The following is a 21063-nucleotide window of genomic DNA, read 5'->3' as shown; positions in this document are numbered from 1 at the left end:
ATCAAGCCACAGAGAAATGTTTCTTAATCCACATGTTGAGCTTAGCCATCAGTAAAATGCACATTCACTTAGTTTCCTCACACAAAGTTATATCTTTCACTGAGAATAATAAACTGGAAAGCTCGAACTGCTCCTGTTCATCACAAGTGAAAGGCTCGAATTAGACGCCGCATGAATTTTATAACAGCCATGCAATTTTCACTTTATGTACATAAACTTAACTCACCTCTTGCGGCTCTGGCCTCAAAACTGAATCCGGAACTTCCTGGTTCACAGACTCTGTGAGAGAAAAAATATGAACGAAAAAGCAATAGCTTGACATTTGACATCACATATGTAATGAAAACATAAACAGGTGAACATTTTGCTAGATCGAAACCTGTCAACCTATCAGAGAAGTACCGAAACAATGCCAAAAAGCAATGCTCTTGGGAGGTTTTTATCAAAATGCAATTTTGAATGAAAGGGAAGCAATGTATTCATTGAGAAGCACATGCTATCAGCACTTATTTGGGGCAATTCAAGCGATGCAAAAGTACAGCAATGCTTCATCCAAATAGCTGAAAGCAAAGAAGATTTGAAATTCAGGAAGACTATACGCACAAAAGCAGCATCAAAACAAAGTTGCCTATTCAAGCTGCATTGCCTGCAAGAACATTCATGCACACATGACCGTTCCAAGAGGTTCACTAAGACATTCACTGTGCCCTGTGTGCTTCACCAATCAATTTCGAGTCGCACTAGCCGATACTTCTTGTTAAGAATGAATGAAAAGGAGTGTAAATGTGCATTCGTATCTATGAGCCTTAGTTAATCATAGCATAGAAAAAACATTAAAAGATATCCATCATGAAAGTGAAAAAAAAAAAAAAAAACACCCCAAAAACCTACTTTAAAGGACTGATCAGAGAAACTACCATCTGAGTCGATTCGTGGCTGCCCACAAGCGTAGAAAGGGTGTGCCTTGCCCAAGTGACGGTAAGGTAACCATGTCAACAAATGCTTAGCAAAAGCTTTTCCTACCTACCACCTTGTGGCTTTTCCTTCTTAAAGCTTTTAACTGAAAAACCAAATCTGCAAAACAAGATCACCTTGCCATACCAAAGAGAACAGAAGTCATTCTAGCAGAGGAGAAACAATGCCACATAGAATATGTTTCATGACCAATTGAGGTTCGACTTTGTGATGACCAGGTTTAACAGAGGCAGACAGTGACCCAGACAAGCCAGTCTAGATAGAACTTTATGTTCAACCAACTAACCATCATGGCATGGCTCACGCACTGCTTCAAGAACTGTCTCATGCTTGCCTGTTGTGACAGTAGCGCCATCTTCGGGCATTCCCATGGCTGCTACCTCTTGTTCACGAGACTCGGTGCCCAACGAGGCTGGTTGTTTCTCGACATGCTCTGGTGCCATCTGCATATCATGAGTGCTGTGCCCTTCTCTGCTCTCCTCTGCTTCGGCCATCCCTTCCTCTTTCATAACGTGAACAGACGCACTACCATCTTGAAAAAACATGGATATTGTGCCCTCGTCTCCAGACTCAACATACTGTTGTGACTTCTCCTGCAGGCTCCCTACAATACCTGTGCATAAAAAACAAGAAAGCCGTGGCTTCATTCACGAAGACTAGCTATTCAAAGAAAAATATTAAAGAACAAAAATAAAGCACAGCATGTCACAGAAATTTCACTCAGGCATCAATTCATTCCACCAGTTTCACCACATCTCTTTAATTAAGAAACACAAAAATCAAAGTGCTGCAGAACACATAACGAATTTTCAAGCAATGCGTAGTCTATGTGAAAATTTGAGAACGTCATATATAAAAACATGACCGATTTCATGCGTAATATTCAAAAAGCAATCACCCGTGCCAGTAGAAAAATATGCCTGACCTAAAGTGGAGTGAAAAGAAATGAAATAGGTGCACGGTTTCCATGACCATTGACATACAGTCAAAACCCCGCTGCCTACCTTAAACTTCACTTTCAGAAAACACTTCAGACCTATTATTCAAACTTGCAGTACAGGCCCACTCAGAAATATTGTGAGATGCACAAGATGCATTTTTCATGTACTAGTTCTTTTTCAGAGTGCTTAGGCATCTGATGTGCTGTCATCATCATGAAGAGACTACTTCAGATTAATTGATTTGATTGATATTTCGGGTTTAACGTCCCAAAACCACCATATGATTATGAGAGACGCCGTAGTGGAGAGTCCAAAAATTTTGACCACCTGGGGTTCTTCAACGTGTGCACAAATCTGAGCACACGGGTTCAGAACATTTCGCCTCCATCAAAAATTCAGCCGCCACAGCCGGGATTCAATCCCGCGACCTGCGGGTCAGCAGCCGAGTACCTTAGCCACTAAACAACCGTGGCGGGGCAAGAGAGACTAGTTCAGAGAGTACATCTGGGCACAATACATCGAACGCAGCGAACCTGATGCTGCCACACACAACTGCTGGCAAGAACAGCAGCAGCAGCAAAATCGATTAATTGAGTGATATGTGGGGTTTAACATTTTATAACCACCATATGATTATGAGAGACGCCATAGTGGAGGGCTCCAGAAATTTCAACCACCTGGGGTTCTTCAACGTGCACCCAAATCTGAGCACACGGGCCTACAGAATTCTCGCCTTTATTGGAAATGCAGCCACCGTAGCCAGGATTTGATCTCGGCTGCGGCGACTACATTTGGCTAAGTAGTGGCTAAGCTGCCGAGTACCTTAGCCACTAGACTACCGTGGCGGGGCCAGCAGTAGCAAAATTGAGAAGTCCTGTTCCCTCATGAGTGTGCTTCCTACCCATTTTTTTTTTCCAGCAAAAAAACTTCGGTTAGAAAAATTGCACAACTCATTTTCTCTTTAATGATGATGTCGAACTAAAGAAATGGGTGCTACTGAGACTCTTCATAAGATTTGCTCAGGAAAAATGTGTTCTTGGAACGGTTTCCCTGCACGCTCACAAAGTGGAAGAGCTCCGTGCAGCAACCAAACATGCCAGTTGCTCATACCACTTAGTTGGACATGGCACGAATAATATACGGGCACATAAGCCCAACAAAAGAAGCGGCATTATGTTCTGCATAAAAGTAGAAGAAAGCTCTTAGTAAGACACAGAACATGATCAGGGACTTTATACAACGACTAGATGAACAGGACTAGAGTGCAGGGAGGGCAGAGATTTGAAAAAAGACAATAAAAGAGTTGGCCATCCCCATTGCTTACTATGCCAAACGAGCATAACAGTTTTACCCACAGAGCACTCTGTTACAGCTAGACCATATCCACACATATGAATCCTTGCTCACTGCAGAAACTTTAAAAAGCAGTTCCAGATTTGCTAAAGCATCAGTGCTGGAGATGAACATCAGAGCTACAACATGATTCCCGGACTAACCTGCAGAGCAACAAAGCCCTAATCCCAATCTTTGCCTTCTGAAAGAGCAAAGTGATTAGTCGTTAAGAGGAGTAGAGGATTTTAAAACAGTAAGAAATTGTGAAAAATGTCAGCTTTCCAAAAAATAATGCTCAGAGAAAGAGTATTATCTCATCGTAAAATAACCCTTATTTATGTTACAGGCTCAATAGAGAAAATTACAAATGTTTTTAATACTGGAAACGTGATTTTCTTGGCTCTGTAACTCCTGAGAAGGTAAACTTCCTAAAACTTCAGTGGGGCATCTGGCTCACGGAAATTTTAAGAAAGTTTCTTTGAATTTATTTAAACAAACTTAGTATCCTTGCCAGCAACACCTGAACTACCGGCTAAAGATTTTCCCTTTTTTTTTAATCAACCCTAAAGCAATTGATATAATTATTAGATAAGTACCAGAAAATAATAATAATATTATCTGGGATTTAACATCCCAAAACCATGATATGATTATGAGAGACACTGTAGTGTACAGCTCTAGAAATTTCGACCAATTGGAGTTTTTTTAACACACACGTAAACTACCGTATAAACCGAATTATAAGTCGAAATATTTTCAATAAAACAACGAGCTAAAGTTGCCCCTCGTCTTATATAGCGGTGTCTAGCCGACAGTGCACCACTGTCTGGCAACATGTGGCTTGCATGTGCATGAGTAGCTGGACACGGTCATATTCACATTCAAATACAATAGCAGGTTGTTTTATTTCTCTCTTGTCTGTTTTTTGTGTTCGTGATTTGCTTCCGATCTGTTCCAAGTTCTCGCTCCGCTTGACATTGTGTTTCATTTTTAGTGGTCTTTTTTCGTTCACTGAATTAGTAGCGGCACGAGAAGGCAGTACTCAGCTGCGTTTAAACTAGAGGTTGTTAAGTTCACAGAAGCGAATGAGAAAATGGCTGCTCAGCGCCGCTTTGGTGTATCAGAAAAAAGCGTGCACTATTGGAGGGTGCAGAAAGGGAAGCTGCAGATGTGCAATCCTGGGAAAATGTCACTTCGTGGGCGAAGTGCGGTTCATCCGCAGCTGGAGAATATGCTAGGGAACTTTGTGAGGGAAGTTCATGCGTGCTCGCTGCCAGTGACCGTGGATACCATTCGCAAGAAAGCTGTGGAGCTCGCTCAAGAAGCTGGGCTCACAAGAGAAGAGTTTTGTGCACCAAACCCTTAGGTGCATCGATTCATGAGATGCAAAGGATTTTCTTTCCGGTGGCGCACATCCATCTGTCAGAAGTTTCCAGACGAGTTCGAGGACAAGCTTATAAACTTTCAGGCCTTTGTGAACCGGCTTCAGGAGCAGAACAACTACATGATGGGGCAGATTGACAATGCTGATGAGACCCCCGGGTGGTTTGACATGCCTTCATCGACCATGATGATGTAGTGTGGTGCAAAAGATATGAAGCTGTTGTCCATTGGCAACAAGCACTCGCACCTCACTGTCATGCTGGCATGCATGGCAGATGGTAGAAAGCTTCCACCCTTCATCATTTTCAAACGTTAAGACAATGCCGAAGGAAGTGTTCCCGCCCGGTGTTGTCTTTCGCGTCAACAAAAAGGGATACATGGACGAGGCCATGATGCTCGAATGAATACAAGAAGTCTGGAACCATCAGCCAGGTGCACTGCTGCGTCTTTGCAGCATGCTGGTGTTAGATGCGTTTTGTGGTCACTTAACCGACGCTGTGAAGCGTGCACTGGGCGATGGAAAAATGGACCTCGCCGTGATACCAGGTGGTATGACGTCCAACCCTCCAACTGATCGATGTTGTGCTAAACAAGCCGTTCAAGGACCGAGTGCGGCTGGAGTACCAAAAGTGGATGTCCGGCGACAACCCAAAGACACCGACGGGCCGTTTACAGAGGCCTCCGCTTGCGACTGTTTGTGACTGGGTGCTTTCCGCCTGGCGTTCCTTGCCAGATTCCATGCTGGAAAATGCTTTTAAGAAATGTTCCATCAGCAACTCGCTGTATGGCACGGAAGACAACGCACTGTGGGAGGCGGCCAGCGGCAAGCTCTCGTCTTCAGTAGACAATGGTGCTTCGTCTGACGAATAGGAACAGTTGCGATGGTGGTTGAAGAGAGCTCCGACGATTGGGGTGCAGTGCGCCCAATTCGCAAATAAATGTAGTTCGGCAATTTCGGGTTGTTTTTCTTTTTTTTTTCTTTTTCGGTAACCTGAACTTGGAGGTTACCGATATTCCCACTCGAACTTGGATATTCCCACTCGACCTATAGTACGGTTTATACGGTATGTATACGGGCCTCAAACATTTCCCCCTCTATCAAAAATGCAGCCACCGCCGCCAGGATTCGATCTCGCGACCTTTAGGTTAGCAGTCAAGCGCCATAAACACTAGACCACCGCATCTAGTACCAGCTAATTGCTAGAAACCAATTTTTTACCTTCCAAGTTAGAAAACTATATTTGATCTAAGAAATGCACATTATTCATTTAATTTGTTTCAGCCAGTGGAGGTGGAGCTTTTAGAAGAACCACATTCTTCTGAAAAGTAGCTCTTTGTATTGCTTGTGAGTTAGCATAACAACCTGTAAATTGTTCAATTAAAATGTAGAAATTTGTCTTCACTTCCTTTCTGAAAGAGACATATGGAATCTGTTTGCCAATTTGAAATATCTGTTCACGATGCACATGCTGGCCAATTTTCACTGAGATTGGTTAATAAATAAAATACTTTTTTTTTTTGCAAGACCCTCCTCTGCCCTTAAAACTGTAACAATCTTGATTACCTAGTACTTTTTTACAAAGTCGTCTATATTGTTGGCTACACAAGTACTGGAAGGAGGCCTAAGATGCCGGCTGTCCACTTGGCTGTCTACCGCGAGTACTAAGTACTACTGTACACTGTGAGTAGCCAGTGCTAGCCAGCATTAACCTACATTAAGCACCACTTATCCAATACAATACAACCTCGTTGATTCAGTCACTGGGACCGTAAGAAATTTTTGAAACTGAGTTTTTGAAATAACGGAACATGCAAAGAGAGGGATGTGGGAACTTGATACCAGCTAGTTTACGGCTCCAAGGATTATGTTTTACAGTAGTAATACCAGGTCACGATTTTTCTGCAAACAAGAGGAAATGCCGAGCCTCACTACTGCCATGGTAAAAAAAAGAAAAAAAAATACGTTGTGATTAACTGAAATCCATCCCTGCAAAAAATAAGACATCTTCACTGCAACATAGTACTGACATGCGGGCAGCACGTTACCTGCTCTTCGCTGTAGCAGCACAACGATAGTTATAGCGCGAAAACAGAACGACAAAAAGACAAGAAGAACACGAGCTCTTGTCTCTTTGTCGTTGCTCTGTTCTCCTACTATAACTATCGTCATGTCATACCAACTGGCCTAAACTGCCACACTTCTATGCAGCAGCAGGTCACGATGCGACCCTTTGCCCATTCTTTCTAGTAAAATAAAGAATAATGGACAGTGAGACAAAATTTGTGATGCTCTGGCTGAAAAACATGATTATTGAAGCTTTCGCACCGACCTTTCGAAGTAGGCGTTGCATGCCAGAATTCCACCAGCAGTGCAAGTGCGCAAATTGCTGGAGCAACCGGAACTCGGAGGTTCGCATACATTGGGAATTCTACCAGACTGTCCTTTATCAATTGCTTCATATTCCCAGAAGGAATGAGTAAATGAAGACACAATGACGTTGTGAGAAGTATGCAACATGCTGCCTAAGCATCACCACTGTGTTGCAGTGAAGCACGTTTTGTTCTCCACAGCCGCACATTTCAGCTGATCACGAGACCGTTACATCCCAATCTTATTTTTCGTGCCTGAAGTAACGCGTTCGATGCTCTAACCACTGAGCTACCACAGCGGCCTATTCGTGCTTGAAGTATTGATGCTGGAGTGTGTAAGCTGTTATTCATTAGTATCACTACAGTACATTGCCTAGTGACTTTTAAGGGCTGTCGTTTCCATGGTTTTGCAGCAAAATCGGGATAGAGAATTGGTACACTGCATCCCATGTTTTCAAATTAACCAGACAGGTGCAAACCACCGCTTCTAATTATCCGCTCAAACTTGCATTGCAAAATAGAGGACCGTGAAAATACCTTGAATTTAGCGAGATTTTGAAATAACCGAGTTCAAATTAATGAAGTTTTACTGTATTAGCCCATGCTAACCAGCGCTGGTATACAGCCTGCAAATAAATCCAGTAGGCAAGGACACCAAAAGTCATTATTTCCTCCTATTTATGCATTCTAGGGAGGTTCACTAAGACATGCACTCTAGTTTATAAAAAAAATGGAAATTCAGAGTCGCCATAGAAATCTTCCGAGTGGCATAAGGATTCAACAATGGCGACACAACCTGCCAACCCACCTTGAGAGCCATCGTGACTATCTGAAGCAAAATTGGAAGGGTGCGCAGGGGAAGACACATCAGCGGTTGCAGAATCTCCAGCTGTGCTAGGCAGGCCTTGTTCGTGGAGCTGCTGTGACTGTCCTTGCTGGTGTTGCTGTTGCTGGTGTTGTTCTAGACAATGCAGTGAGTCATCCGATGGGCTGTACGCCCCCACGGAGGAGCCCTCATATTGGCCAGCATGAGATGTGCCGCCCACCTGAGAGTCATAGCCCTGCCACTGGTTATTGGCAGTTTGCCAGCCTTCAGCTGGCATTCCTTCTTGCCACTGCTGTAAATGAGGAAATGCACAAAAACAGAAAACTTTCTTTTCGTGCAATTTGAATTCTACAAAGCAGCAGTTTTCAAAGGGAACAAACTGATAAAACTGAGCCCATGATTACATGATCCTTAACATTTCCCACTTCTATTCCCAGATCACATCGCAGTAAACTCTCAGTGAACGTAAATTTGTTAAACGGAACTGCTGCTTAAATGGAACAATTACTGATTGATATGTGGGTTTTAACGTCCCAAAACGACCATATGATTATGAAAGATGCCGTAGTGGAGGGCTCCGGAAATTTCGACCACACCTGGGGTTCTTTTAGCACCCAAATCTGAGCACATGGGCCCACAACATTTCCGCCTCCATCAGAAATGCAGCCGCGGCAGCCGGAATTTCAGCCCGCGACCTGCGAGTCAGCAGCCAAGTGCCTTAGCCACTAGACCACCGCGGCGGGGCAATACAACAAGTACTCCTAGCAAGATTGGTTTCGTGCTTGTATTCAGCACCCTTGTTCATCTCTGAGGAAACGGTACTCCTGTTAAATTGAACACACCGTATTTACTCGAATATAGGTCCACGCAGGTCGCGGGATCGAATCCTGGCTGCAGCGGCTGCATTTCCAATGGAGGCGGGAATGTTGTAGACCTGTGTCCTCAGATTTGGGTGCATGTTAAAGAACCCCAGGTGGTCGAAATTTCCGGAGCCCTCCACTACGGCATCTCTCATAATCATATGGTGGTTTTGGGACGTTAAACCCCACATATCAATCAAATCAATCGAATATAGGTCGTTCCCTACTTATAGTGTTCTACAAGAGAAAAAAAAATATTCAAATATAGGTCGACCAATGTTGTTTTTTTTGTTTAGAAACAGACAAATTGAAACGTAGCACACCTTTATTTACACAACTTAGCGCCCCAATCACTGCCGGGGTCCTCATCTTGTCAAATGTGCAAGATGATGTCATCGAATTCATCGCAAGCATCTGCAACTTCCCGAATGACGTCGTCCTTGCTGCCACTGCTGCTGATCGCTGGGCCGCGAAAGGCATGAAGCCGACATCTACACGCAAACAGATGATCCTGCTGCTTTCGGCAACCCTTAATCGTCTCATTTACACAGAACTCGCACTGCACGGCACAATTGCTCGAGTCCTCCGTAAAAAGTATCACTAGGCACTTAAGTCACCTGTGTAGCTCTGCCAATGTGACAACGTCGCAACTGCGCATAACCAAATGGTGGTGTTAGTTAAAAGAAGGCGCCTAATTTCTGCAGCCCGGTAGGGAGCACAGTGCAGCGCCTACAGCAAATGCGAACTGTCGCCCCGTCATGTTAATCGTACAATGAACAAAGCGCGAGGCGGCCGAGGCCTCAGGCCAGTAGTGCGGTTGTGCGCCGAAAGGCAGTCTAGGGACTAGGAACTTCACGACCAATACCTAGAGAAATCATGGATTTCATCGCAAATACGGTGAAGTGGCTGCATTTCGAGGGGGTGGTACGCAGATATTGCACTAATAACTTTTTCTCAATCACTTTGGTAATTGAAAAGGAGGAGGGGGTCTTTATTTCAGATTTTATGGAATATAACATGCGTATGCAGCAGGAACCGCTTAAAGAACAGCAGGCGCGGCAGTTCAACACTATAAGCTCAGCATTTTTGGTTGGTTTGATTGTGGATATAGGTAGAAATCTTTTGTTCACGAATATTGGTCTACAGCTGATTATGAACAACATTTTCAGGAAACAAAGGTCGACCTATGTTAGAATAAACACGGTATTTTCCTGGTCCCTTCAGGTTCCATTTAGTGAGAGTCTACTGTATATGCATAGTAGCCAAAAAGCCCTGAATAAATTTCGAAAACATCAGCACTGTCCAAAGATGTGCCTCCCATGCAAACGGGTCATTTTCTATGCTCTCTACGATACAAGTGAAAAATGGGATAGTGTAAAAACCAGGGTCCTATAGCAGCAGCGCAGTAATCTAGGCATAGCTTTACTTCTGCATAAATTGGTCAGTAAACAAGAATACAGACAAACACTAAAATATAGAAATGATACTCGCAGCAGAAGATTTTGTCAAACTGTTGTGACCTCCATTCCAAAGTAAACCTTCAACGTTTGAACAGAAAAAAATGCCTTCACAGGTTTCTAGAGTAGAAGTCCCACATTTCGTCGATAAGCATACTGAAGTGCAGCAGCCAAAGAAGAGAGCAGAGTAATGCAGCTGTTTGAAAAAAAAAACAGAGCCTAAACTCAAAAGTATAGATGGTATCATTCTGGATCTCTGGAATGAATGTGAGATAGTGCACAAGGACCATTTTGAAACCATGGCAATGAACATGGTGCAACACCAGCCGACTCATCCAGCTTTCCTTAATGTGCACCTGCCCGTTTGCACAATGACCTGCTACCCGGAGAAAACCAGTGCTGCTTTATTGAAACATCATATCTGCAGAGTGTGGAGCTGGCCATGCCTAGCTATTTGTGAGAACCACATCAGCTAAGCTATACCATGCCAGGAAACTTGCTGTATACCGTATGTAAGTACAGTCGAACCCCGCTACAACGAAACTGACGGGTCGCGGAAAAAATTTCATTGAAACCAAATTGTCATTGTAGTGAAATCGAAAAAAATATCGCTGACCTGAGCTAGCAAAACAAAGAAACGTTTATTCTCAAAATTCGAAAAATGTCCGCTGCTTCTTATTCTTTCCCAGCAGTGTCACGACATGATTCTCACCCATGCATAGCAAGGCCATGATGAAAAGCACGCTGAAACAATGCCTAAAACCGCTTTTGTGAACGAACCAAACAGTTGCATTAACACGTTAGCACCAGCAGCTGTTCGCCGTCAAAATTATCCAACAACGCCGAGATGGAGGCAGGGTATCACGAAGCAGCAACTTTCGCATTATTCTACGCCATTCTTATCATGCATCACTCGCGGCTAGCTGATTTCGTTGATAATGCGGACAAACAGTAGCTCTGATTAGTTACCACAATGGCCAAGCGCGAACTAATAATAAGCATCGGAATCGGAAAACGCACCATGCCGCGGTTGCACCAAGCATGATGGTAGATATAGCGCGAGAACATAACGGCAACAAAGGAACAAAAAGTCGTCTTCGTCTCCTTCTTGTGCATTTGTCGTCAATCTGCTCTCGCGCTATATCTACCGTCATGTCATACCAACTAGCGCAAACCACCACACTTCTAAGTTGCACCAAGCAGCTGGGAAAAGGAAACCATGAACTGAGCGACTGAGCTGCAGCTTCGGATCGTCTGCCGCTCAAAAGCAAGCCAGTGGCAAAACAAAAAAAAAGGGCAGTCTGATTACCATCACTATCGAGCAATGGCAGCGCCCGTGATTGCTGAACAGCGGCGGTTTCCGGTGGTGCCAAAGCGTGTTTTATACTTTGTTGATGCATTTGCAGGCTCTGAAAATGCATCGAAATGTCAAAGATTTGGTTTACTGCATAGAAATAAGTATCTGAGCCTGGAATCGCATCGCACAATTTCGTTGAAGTGGGACGATAGAAGAAAAAGTGTTCGTTGTGGCGACAATATTTATGCATTGACTCCTATGGACTGCTGACGGGTAATCATGAATTTTTCATTGTAGCGGAAATTTCGGTGAAGCGGCGTTCGTTGTAGCGGAGTTCGACTGTATATGTTTTGTCATGGAAATTTCGGGGCAACGAGGCTTTCTCACACCTGCATCATTACTGAGAGTGCACGCGTGTGGCATGCATTGTGTTAGGCAGCAATGATGCTGTTGTGTCTGCAGGTGACGCGCACTTGAAACAGTACCGAAAGACAACAATGAATGGCCTTGTGGCACTTGTTGTTGTTGTTGCCTATTAAAAGAATGCCGTACTATGCGTTACAACGACACTACACACAAGCACTGCCGAGTAGAGAGTCAAACATGCTCGTAAGTTAATGATCACAATAGTAAAGCACTACTCTTCTGCTTGTCCATTGCTGCCATGAATCCCCATTTATTTTATATAAACACTGTGCCGAAGTTATCAATGGCCGTCTGGCATGGCAACCAAAAGGCCCAATATGATGTCGGGCCCACTTCAGAGCTCAGGAGTGCAGTTAACTGAGGAGTGCCTTCCATTCCATTCACCTGACGGCGTTTTTTTTCCCCGCAATTTTCAATATAGCCACGCTGATGTCGTAATCACTAGTAAAAGTAAAAGTAAAGCAAAGCTAATTTTTTGTTCATGTCTCTTAACACTGTACGCCGAAACGTTGCTATTTGATGCACACACACCTTATTTCTGAGCGCATGCAACAGGAGGCTTTGACAGTGGCTTATTTCACTGCCACGACATCACTGGATAACATGATTGTGCAGCCACAGCTGTGCCTGTTCTGAGAAGGCATTCAGCACTTGCTTCAACAGCCTCTTAACCATATCCAAGCAGACTTACTCACTTGACCTACACACCCAAATAATGCTCTACACAGCACTCCAAAAACTGCTCCTCTTACCCGGGCAAAGCTGCAGCCCTGCCGAGTCATCACAACTGCATCCCAATCGATGCTTACCCACTGTGCCTGGACAGAGTCATACTGTTGTTGATGCTGCTGCTGCTGCTGCTGCTCATTGCCAGCTGGCCACTGGCTAGTGTCACTACTCCAAGGTGGTGGAACCCAACCTTCCTGGGGACCAGTGCCCTCGGTTACAGCACCTCCACTAGCATATTGCTGTCCCTCTTGAGGTGGAACATACTGAGCCCCGGTATAGAGCGACGCAGGGTGGTATGTCCCATCACTTGTAACTGGTGCCACTGCAGCCTCGTGCAAGTTTGCACCGCCACCCACTCCAGTTGGATTGGGTGGCTGCACCCCACCCCCTCCTGTCCAGGACTGGGGACGTGCAGAGGTCACCTCCGGCTGTGGAGCGCTCCAGCCACCACTGTTCCACGACTGCGTTGAGGGGGACGTCATTCCGTCCCCACCTGCCACTGCAGCAGACTCCTATAGTGAAAAAAAAAGCAGGACTTTATGACATAACACTGTCAGTGCCATAACTGTCAGTGCCTTCATGACACTGACACTTGTAGAATAAAGCTGCAAAGGCCTCCATGAAAGTTTGAACAAAACGTTAGTCTGGAGCGCGTTGACTGTTGGTAGTTTTTGTTCCAAACACTGTGGACAAACTTGCAATATTACCACTGCTAGTCAAAATTTCATTTGCTACAGTCTATACTGCAGTGGCACCGGGCACACAGATATGGCAAACCAACTACAACGGCAATGCTGGTAACAGGAAAGTGCACACAATGCTTTGCCACTGCCTGGCACATTATTCTTCCAACTTCCCTTCGCACAGGCTATGAGCCTTGGTGCAAGGGCCTTTTGGCACAGTATATACAAGCATGGACACATGCAGCCATAAATGTTAGACACTGCTTCAATCTGCTCTCATAGATGTCGTCCCTGTTTATCACTGGTTACTTTTCCACGTTTCAAAACTCTCCAAACCCTTGTGCCAATCACATTAAAGTGGTCATTATCACAACCCATTGCGTGAAAAGTGCCGTGATTGATTGATATGTGGGGTTTAACATCCCAAAACCCGCATATGATTAAGAGAAACACCGTAGTGGAAGGCTCCGGAAATTTCAACCACCTGAGGTTCTTTAATGTGCACCCAAATCTGAGCACACGGATCTACAGAGAAAAGTTCCAGCAGTACCTCTTAACTGTATCACTGAATCCACAAATGCTTGAATGTGGAATTACCCTATCCTATTTCAAAGGTTTCTGCAATTAAGTCAATAAAGTCAATAAGATTTTTCATAACTGGCCTTCACTGTCAAAGGTGACCAGGTATAGTATAATGCCTATCAGAGCTGCTTGTAAGTCATTTATTTGAAAGCGCGAAGCTGCAAGGCAGCAGCTGCCAACTTGGTACAATGCTAAAAATGACAAAAGCCATGAACCAAGCTGCAGCTATTTGTAGGAAGGCCAAGAAGAGAATAATTAACCACAAAACTAATGGGCAAACATGCACAACATCATGACAGTAAATAAAGAAAAGTGTGGCTACAACTGCACCGACTGTCAATCATAAGAATAGGCACTGTTGCCAGCTAAGTACAAAACTGCCTCATTAAATGGAGTGTTTTCCAGGAAAAAAAAATTAATCAAGAGAATAAAATCTTGCACGTTAGTAATATCTAGAGCATGCATCGTTTAATTGATGCACAGTGAAAAGCAAAAAAAAGAAAAGAAGGCATACTCATACCCTCGTCTTCAGTAGTCCTCGTTTCAAGAAGACTGCTCACTACCAGTGCTATTTTCCCAACAGTTATTTCTCTCGCTCCACAAAATGCGTTTCCTGCCATAACTAGCCTTTCCTTCAGCAATACATTAACAACACCACCACTCCCCCCCCCCCCCCCCCCCCGTTCAGGAGGCAGACACCCTAATGCTGTGTACAATGCTGCCCTATAAGCAATGAATTCAACAAGAAGAGCTTGAAGACAGACCTGGTGCATGTTCCAGTTCCAGTAGTTCTCTCCTTGCCCGTACTGCACTGCAGAACCAGCAGTGCTGCTGTTGGCCGCTGCTGTTGGCAATGAAGGCCAACCCTCCTGAGCACAAAAACGCATGCAGCATCTTATGCCAGCCACCCATACGGGCAATTTCACAGCAACAAGCCCTCTCCCACTCAGACCACACCCACTTTTCTCTTATGCACACAAAATTTTACCACTCAACCTCTTCTTTTTCTATATTTCCAACACTTGAGGCTTACTGAGATAACTACAAAATTTGCTAAGACACACCTTTGTTAGTACGTCTCGCCACAAAAACCAGCTCTTCCGCAAAGCTAAGAAAGAAACCAATTGAATCCTGCAAATACCACGGACGTGCAAAAATTTCGCAATTACCTCTCTTTCAGGGTCAAACAGCTACACATCTATATAATATAATATATACACTCAAACCTCAATATAACAAACCCAGATATAACGAAATATCAGTTACAACGAAGTAAGTGAAAAATAGTCTTGCAATAGATATATAGTTTTACAAATAAACCTTTATAACAAATTTTTGAATATAACTTATTTTCATGTAAGATGCAACTTTGTTATAATAAGGTTTGAGTGTAATTGTTCGTGTTTAACATCCCAGCTGACATATTTCATCAGACATATTTAAGAGTTTTAGTTTTCATTTTATGACAGGAAGAGTTAAAGCAACATACCAGGCAAGCAAGCCCCCAGAAATTATAGTATACATGGTTAATGTAAAAATCATAGTTGTCCCATTAAGACTGGGCAACAAGGCACTCAAAACTTGCTGTACAGCTGAGAAATAAAGTTGACTGCAAATGTAGTGAACTCATCAGTGAAAAGCTCATCGCATATCGGTTATTCCACCCAATGCTATTCTGCTAGATTGCACACACGTCTCGAACATGGTAATCGACTCAAGCTTATCTGGTACATGCGTTGCAGCCTAAACCACAACGCTGAAACTGTTGAAATGACCAACGTTGGTTCTTCCGTTTATGATAGTTACCATTGAATAGAACTATCAAGATTCAGAGTTCCCTTTTCAGATGTAAGAATACCTTGGTTCCTATCCATTATTATGTCATCATGGGATTCCTAATCAACCTGGCAGACAATTAGATATGGTTATTAATTAACAGAGATGTACAGTCTGCCAAAACATTACCTGTTGTGCACAGCAGCCACGTTTTGTCTCTCAGCGCCATTTTATAGAACAAAGCTCCAAAAAATTGCTTCGTGGACATGTGCTTTAAAGGCATACACTTGTCCACACCTTTTTTGAAACTCAATGCAGTCGTATGGCAAAGATACAGAAAAAAAAAATCTGCCACTCATGTACGATAGCCAAAAATTTAACCAACTGTACCAGGATGTACCTTTACTCAAAACTACTAATGAAATGCAAAAAAATGAAACCCAGACCATGCAAAAAGAACTCTTTGATATAAGAATATTGTCATTCATTCCCTGACCATGTATCTGACCATATATATCTTGCCAAAAAAATCTGCCACTCATGTACGATAGCCAAAAATTTAACCAACTGTACCAGGATGTACCTTTACTCAAAACTACTAATGAAATGCAAAAAAATGAAACCCAGAGCACGAAAAAAAGCACTTTTTGATACAAGAATACTTGCATTCATTCCCTGGCCATGAATCTGACCATATATATCTTGCCAAACTAATAATCTCCAAGTGTGGGCACTCTTATTGCTACCTTATTCTTCCCATTGCGACTTTTTTCGAACATGCCTTCATTTCATCTCATAGCAGACAAATTGCTGCTAGGACGAACACTATGATGCTGCAATGTGGCGAGTACTATGACACCACATAGGCAAGAAGCATCTCCAATCTTCCTTGAAATGTGCCAATGGAACTTAATAATATCTAGAGTTCAACGTCCCAAACCCACAATAAGATTACAGAAGACACCGTAGCAGAGGGCTCCGGAAATTTCGACCATCTAGTGTTCTTTAAAGTGCACTGAAATCACACAGTGCACAGGCCTCCAGCATATTGCCTCTATCAAAATGCGACTACTGCGGCCGGGATCGAACGCACGGCCCATGGAACTTAGGACAATCAATGCACGAGAACAAATGTGCTCCAATCAACAATATATAGAACAAGGCATGAGTGTGCACTTAAAAGAAGAGTGGGGGGGACACGTAGCAATGTGTTCTTTCCCCACATATCTTAGAGAGCCCTCAGAGTAATAAACAGATCCAAGCATTCTTTTTAAAAACAAATTCTTTGAAACGCCAGCACTTCACCACTCAAGCTCAAGTGTAAAACAATGAGTGCTTCAGGAATCCTTCAATAAAAACACATGCAGTAATTTAGAAACTACACTGTTCTGATATTGTACTAGAGATGCTATTGTTTCAATCCCTACTGTGGTGGACACATTCCAAAAGTACCAGAATGCAAAAACTATAATGTACTTGGATTTACATGCATGTTAAAACACAAGGCAGTCGGGAGTTGTTCCTGTCAGCTACAACATGCCTTAACATCAGATCCCAGTGTTGGTCCTCTGAAAGTTGCATCAAAGCACTCCCGCATGTGATACGAGTGCACTCCCAATTTCTTAACACAAAACAAGTGGTGCACATAAGACTTGCAACATTGCACCGCATGGAAGCACATGTGTCCGCTACTACATCTATGCCAATGCTGACTACAGCCGATCCCGCATATATCGAACTCTGATACAGTCGAACACGGTTATATCGAACCCACATATATCAAATTTTTTGGTATATCTAACTCGCAAATTATCCCCTTGAAGTTTCTGTGTAAAGGTATAGAAATTTGCACGTTTATATCGAACAGTATTTTTACTCGCCTTCAGATATATCGAACACCGAGCGAGCTGGAAGGTGCGCTTCGGCACTCGCACCGCCCGGCGACCTCTTCGCGACACCATGCCTCCACCCGAACCTGAAACGCTCGAAAAAAGGGCTAGAGGGCTCGAACTACCCAAGTTCTAACTTGCGGAACAGCTTTTTTTTTTCATTTCTCTTTCTCTTTCTCAAGCTTTCTCCGCATACCCGTCGGCTCGGAGAGCACGAACGAAGGAGCCGATGTCCTCCTCCTTTCGCCTTTTTATTTTTCTTGCTGTTTTGCGAGTTTTGATAAGCCATCCACCGCTTGAGCCTTTTGCTGTTGCCCTCGCAGATGGCCATCGCATCGTGAGCACTTTGTTGCTTACGCTGTCGCGTTGCGTACGTACCACCGCATGTGCAGCACTTCTCTTTTCCATGCATGCTGTGCAAAGCAGCTGCTGACTCCTTGAATCGTTGACTTCGCGTGTATTTATGGCCAGCATCAAGAAGCGCAAAACCCCTGACTTTGCAACGAAGTTGAAGGCTATTCAGTGTGTTGAGGCGGGCGAAAAATGCTCAACTGTCACGGACAACTTCAGGATACCACAGAGCAGTTGAGTACCTTAGTGAAAAACAAGGCAAATATCAAGGCAAAGGCAGCGGAGCAGCAAACGTTGGGAGACTCACGTGCACGCTTCTGCCCATGGAAATGTAGAAAAGGCACTCTATGCCTGGTTTTTAGAAAGGCACGCGAAGAACATTCCGGTGGATGGCCCGATGCTGATCGCCAAGGCCAAATGGTCTGCCGCTGCACTCGGTGAAACAACATCGCCGACAATAGCGGGTCGCTTCACTGATTTAAACAGCGCTACAACATCGTTGGCAAGATCAATTCTGGCAAAAGCGAAGCTGTCAGCAGCCAGGACATCCAGCAGTAGATGACGAAGGAGTGGCTGGAAATCTCCGCAAAGTTTTCTCCCGTGGAGATCTTAAATCAATGCCTGGCGAGACATGAAGATGGACACAGTGGTTAACTGCTTCTGCAAGGCAGGCTTCAAGACAGCGGAACTTGTGGAAACCGGTGAATACAACGACGACGAGCACATAGACGACGAGTTTCGCGACTTTTCGTCTGGTCTACCGGCAGTAGTTCCACACAAAGTGTCTGCAGATGACTTCGTGGAATCGGACTGCAATGGCCAGGCGGACAGCTCATGTGACGAGGAGGATCGTCCAGTTGAGGCGCTGGCTACACGCGCATACTGCGCCGCTGAAGTGTTAACGGCATTGGGCATCATTCACCGTTGTATCGACCACATGAAGGGAACCGGGCTGTCGCACCAGGGACAGCCTTGATAAAATCAAGACTAGCGTCTTCAACATTTCAAAAACAAAGAAGCAGGCCAAGATTGGTGATTTTCTTCTTTTCACGCAAAGAAATCACTCTGTTGCGGCATGTGTGCGGAATTAGTTGTCATTCTTGAAAGCGCCTATCGTAGGTGATGATCGGCTACAGCTAAGCTCTCGGGGCCTCTATCTCTTATACTGAATTTTTCATATATCAAACTGATTCGCGATTCCTTTCGAGTTCGATATATCTGTGTTCGACTGTATATCGAAATATAGGCTACATTAAACAGTTGAGAAATCCCCTTGAATTTCCCTTGCAAAAGTATTGGACAGATGCACATGTATATCCAACTCCGGCACAGCGGAATTTCAGCTATATTGAACGCTAAGCCATGCTGAAGCCCGAAAATTGCATTTTTACTTACGAACAGTGATAATTTTTCGACTGAGTTCCAAGAAGTTCTGGTCTTTCGTGCCCAGGTGACAAAAAGGAAGCATTTAAAAGTGCAATGGCGAAACTCCATCGTGTTGACCTAGTTTGTTGCACAGTGCTTGCGAGTGCACCAGCATGCTTGATGCGTGATCTGCAGGTTTTAACATGCGGGCATGGTATTTTCGAAAAGACCGATTGCAGAGGGCACCGAAACAAAGTCATTCAGCAATCACGATGCCATGTTCGCATTCCCTCATGGACGATGGCATGTAGGAACGAAAAGCGTGGTCCTCAAGTTGTGAAACCTTGTGACGTAGGTATTTTAGTGTTTTCAGTTTTAGAATTCATAGCTTGAACGGTACGCTTTTTTTCTAGTTCTCCACACCAAAGCAGCAGCTTCCTGTAATGAAATGACAAAGCCACAAGTGACATCGCTATCACCCACATGTCAATGGTGGGAGCTTGCTCGTTTATTGTTTGTAGGCAGCATTGTCTTTTGTAGCTTGTGGACTCATTTGAAAGTTAGATTATCATTTGGGAGTCAGAACTAAGCATTGATTCACTCGTAGCGATAAAAATTGGCTGCTGCTAGCAGCAACATGAAGTAAAGCACCATTGCAAACTCTTTCCTTGTGGGCATTGGTGCCATGTGATGACTTCGCGTGCGTCATGACTGCTGACAATGACACTCGGTGCCTCAGTGAATTCTACGACTTGATAGCGTTTTCATGCACCATCTTGGATAGCAAGCGGCTTCATTGGTGCAGATGATGATGTCGCTGTTTCGGACTGCATCGATGCCGAGATCATGGCCAACGCTGCTGGTACCATGTAGGTGCGTTGCTTCTGCCACTAACCAACCTTCTAATGCTCTACGGAGCTTACATTGGTGTTCAGTGTCAATCAACGCAGTTGTGACTAAATCAGCTGAATTTGCTTATTTGGAAAGCTTTAATGATATTCAGGACGACTGGAACTTGATGGTGCGCAAGAGGCTAGAGTGGTTTACGGACTATTTTCAAGCGAAATAAAGTGCGGTAACTTGAAAAAGAATATGTTCACACCTTGTTCTCTATTATACTGTGAGCAAATCATTACGTAAGTGCTTATATGATTTTTGAGAACTGTTTTCAGACCTGAGATACTCTAACTTACTCCTTAAATACGCATAATTTTTTCATTCAAATTATCGATATATCGAACTATTTCGCGATCCTCTTTAAGGTCAACATATCCGGGATAGTCTGAGTTGAATTAAAACTCGCCGCTTGCAAATGTACCATTTCCTCTAAAACAAGCTCTACAGAATTCTGCACAGTGTAGAGAATTTTGAATAAAGCAAAAAATTTCCATTCATCTGACCAGTACAGTACTACTTAAGGCACTCATCTTAAAAAACTTTTAAAAATGACCAGTACAGTGTAGAAAAAATATCCCAATAAAAAAAATTGGCCACAAAGCTTCCTCCACAAATATTGTGGGACATTTTTGAATTTACACGTTTTTTGAACAACTTATCCTTCTAATGCAGTGCCAATTATTTAAGCCTAAGAACGCTATCTGTTGGAGCCTTTGTGGCAAGTTCAGATAATACATCAACTGCTGAAAAAAAAGGGGGAGGGGACTGTGGTGCCAAATTTAATCTAAGTCTTTATCCTCAAAATTTAACCCACATCACTATGCCAAGGAGGTGCACACAAAAAGCTTATGCAGAAAGTTGCTCTGCGGGGTAAAACTCAAGGTAAAAAAAATCCTTATTCAACTACAAAGCTAGCTTTCTACA

The 21063-nt window shown here is 43.7% G+C and overlaps 1 protein-coding gene across 5 annotated transcripts in view; it reads right to left on the bottom strand.

Annotated features, from left to right (window-relative positions):
• The window catches only part of LOC119160912 (uncharacterized), a 256608-nt gene that overhangs the window by 215763 nt on the left and 19782 nt on the right, over positions 1–21063 (bottom strand). For 4 of the 5 annotated variants that reach the window (XM_037413180.2, XM_037413184.2, XM_037413182.2 and 1 more), the window contains 5 exons: positions 14626–14730; positions 12677–13108; positions 7810–8119; positions 1310–1588; positions 227–279 (listed from right to left, as the gene is read on the bottom strand). In XM_037413180.2, the coding sequence (XP_037269077.2) occupies positions 227–279; positions 1310–1588; positions 7810–8119; positions 12677–13108; positions 14626–14730 (1179 nt within the window). The remainder of the gene's footprint in view (positions 1–226; positions 280–1309; positions 1589–7809; positions 8120–12676; positions 13109–14625; positions 14731–21063) is intronic. The other variant, XM_075880454.1, reaches the window with a different exon arrangement.

The sequence above is a fragment of the Rhipicephalus microplus genome, chromosome X, assembly GCF_043290135.1.
Source record: "Rhipicephalus microplus isolate Deutch F79 chromosome X, USDA_Rmic, whole genome shotgun sequence".
In the NCBI taxonomy this organism is placed as follows: Eukaryota; Metazoa; Arthropoda; class Arachnida; order Ixodida; family Ixodidae; genus Rhipicephalus; species Rhipicephalus microplus.
Note: the sequence above shows the minus strand (reverse complement) of the source record. Positions and strands in the feature narration are given on the sequence as shown.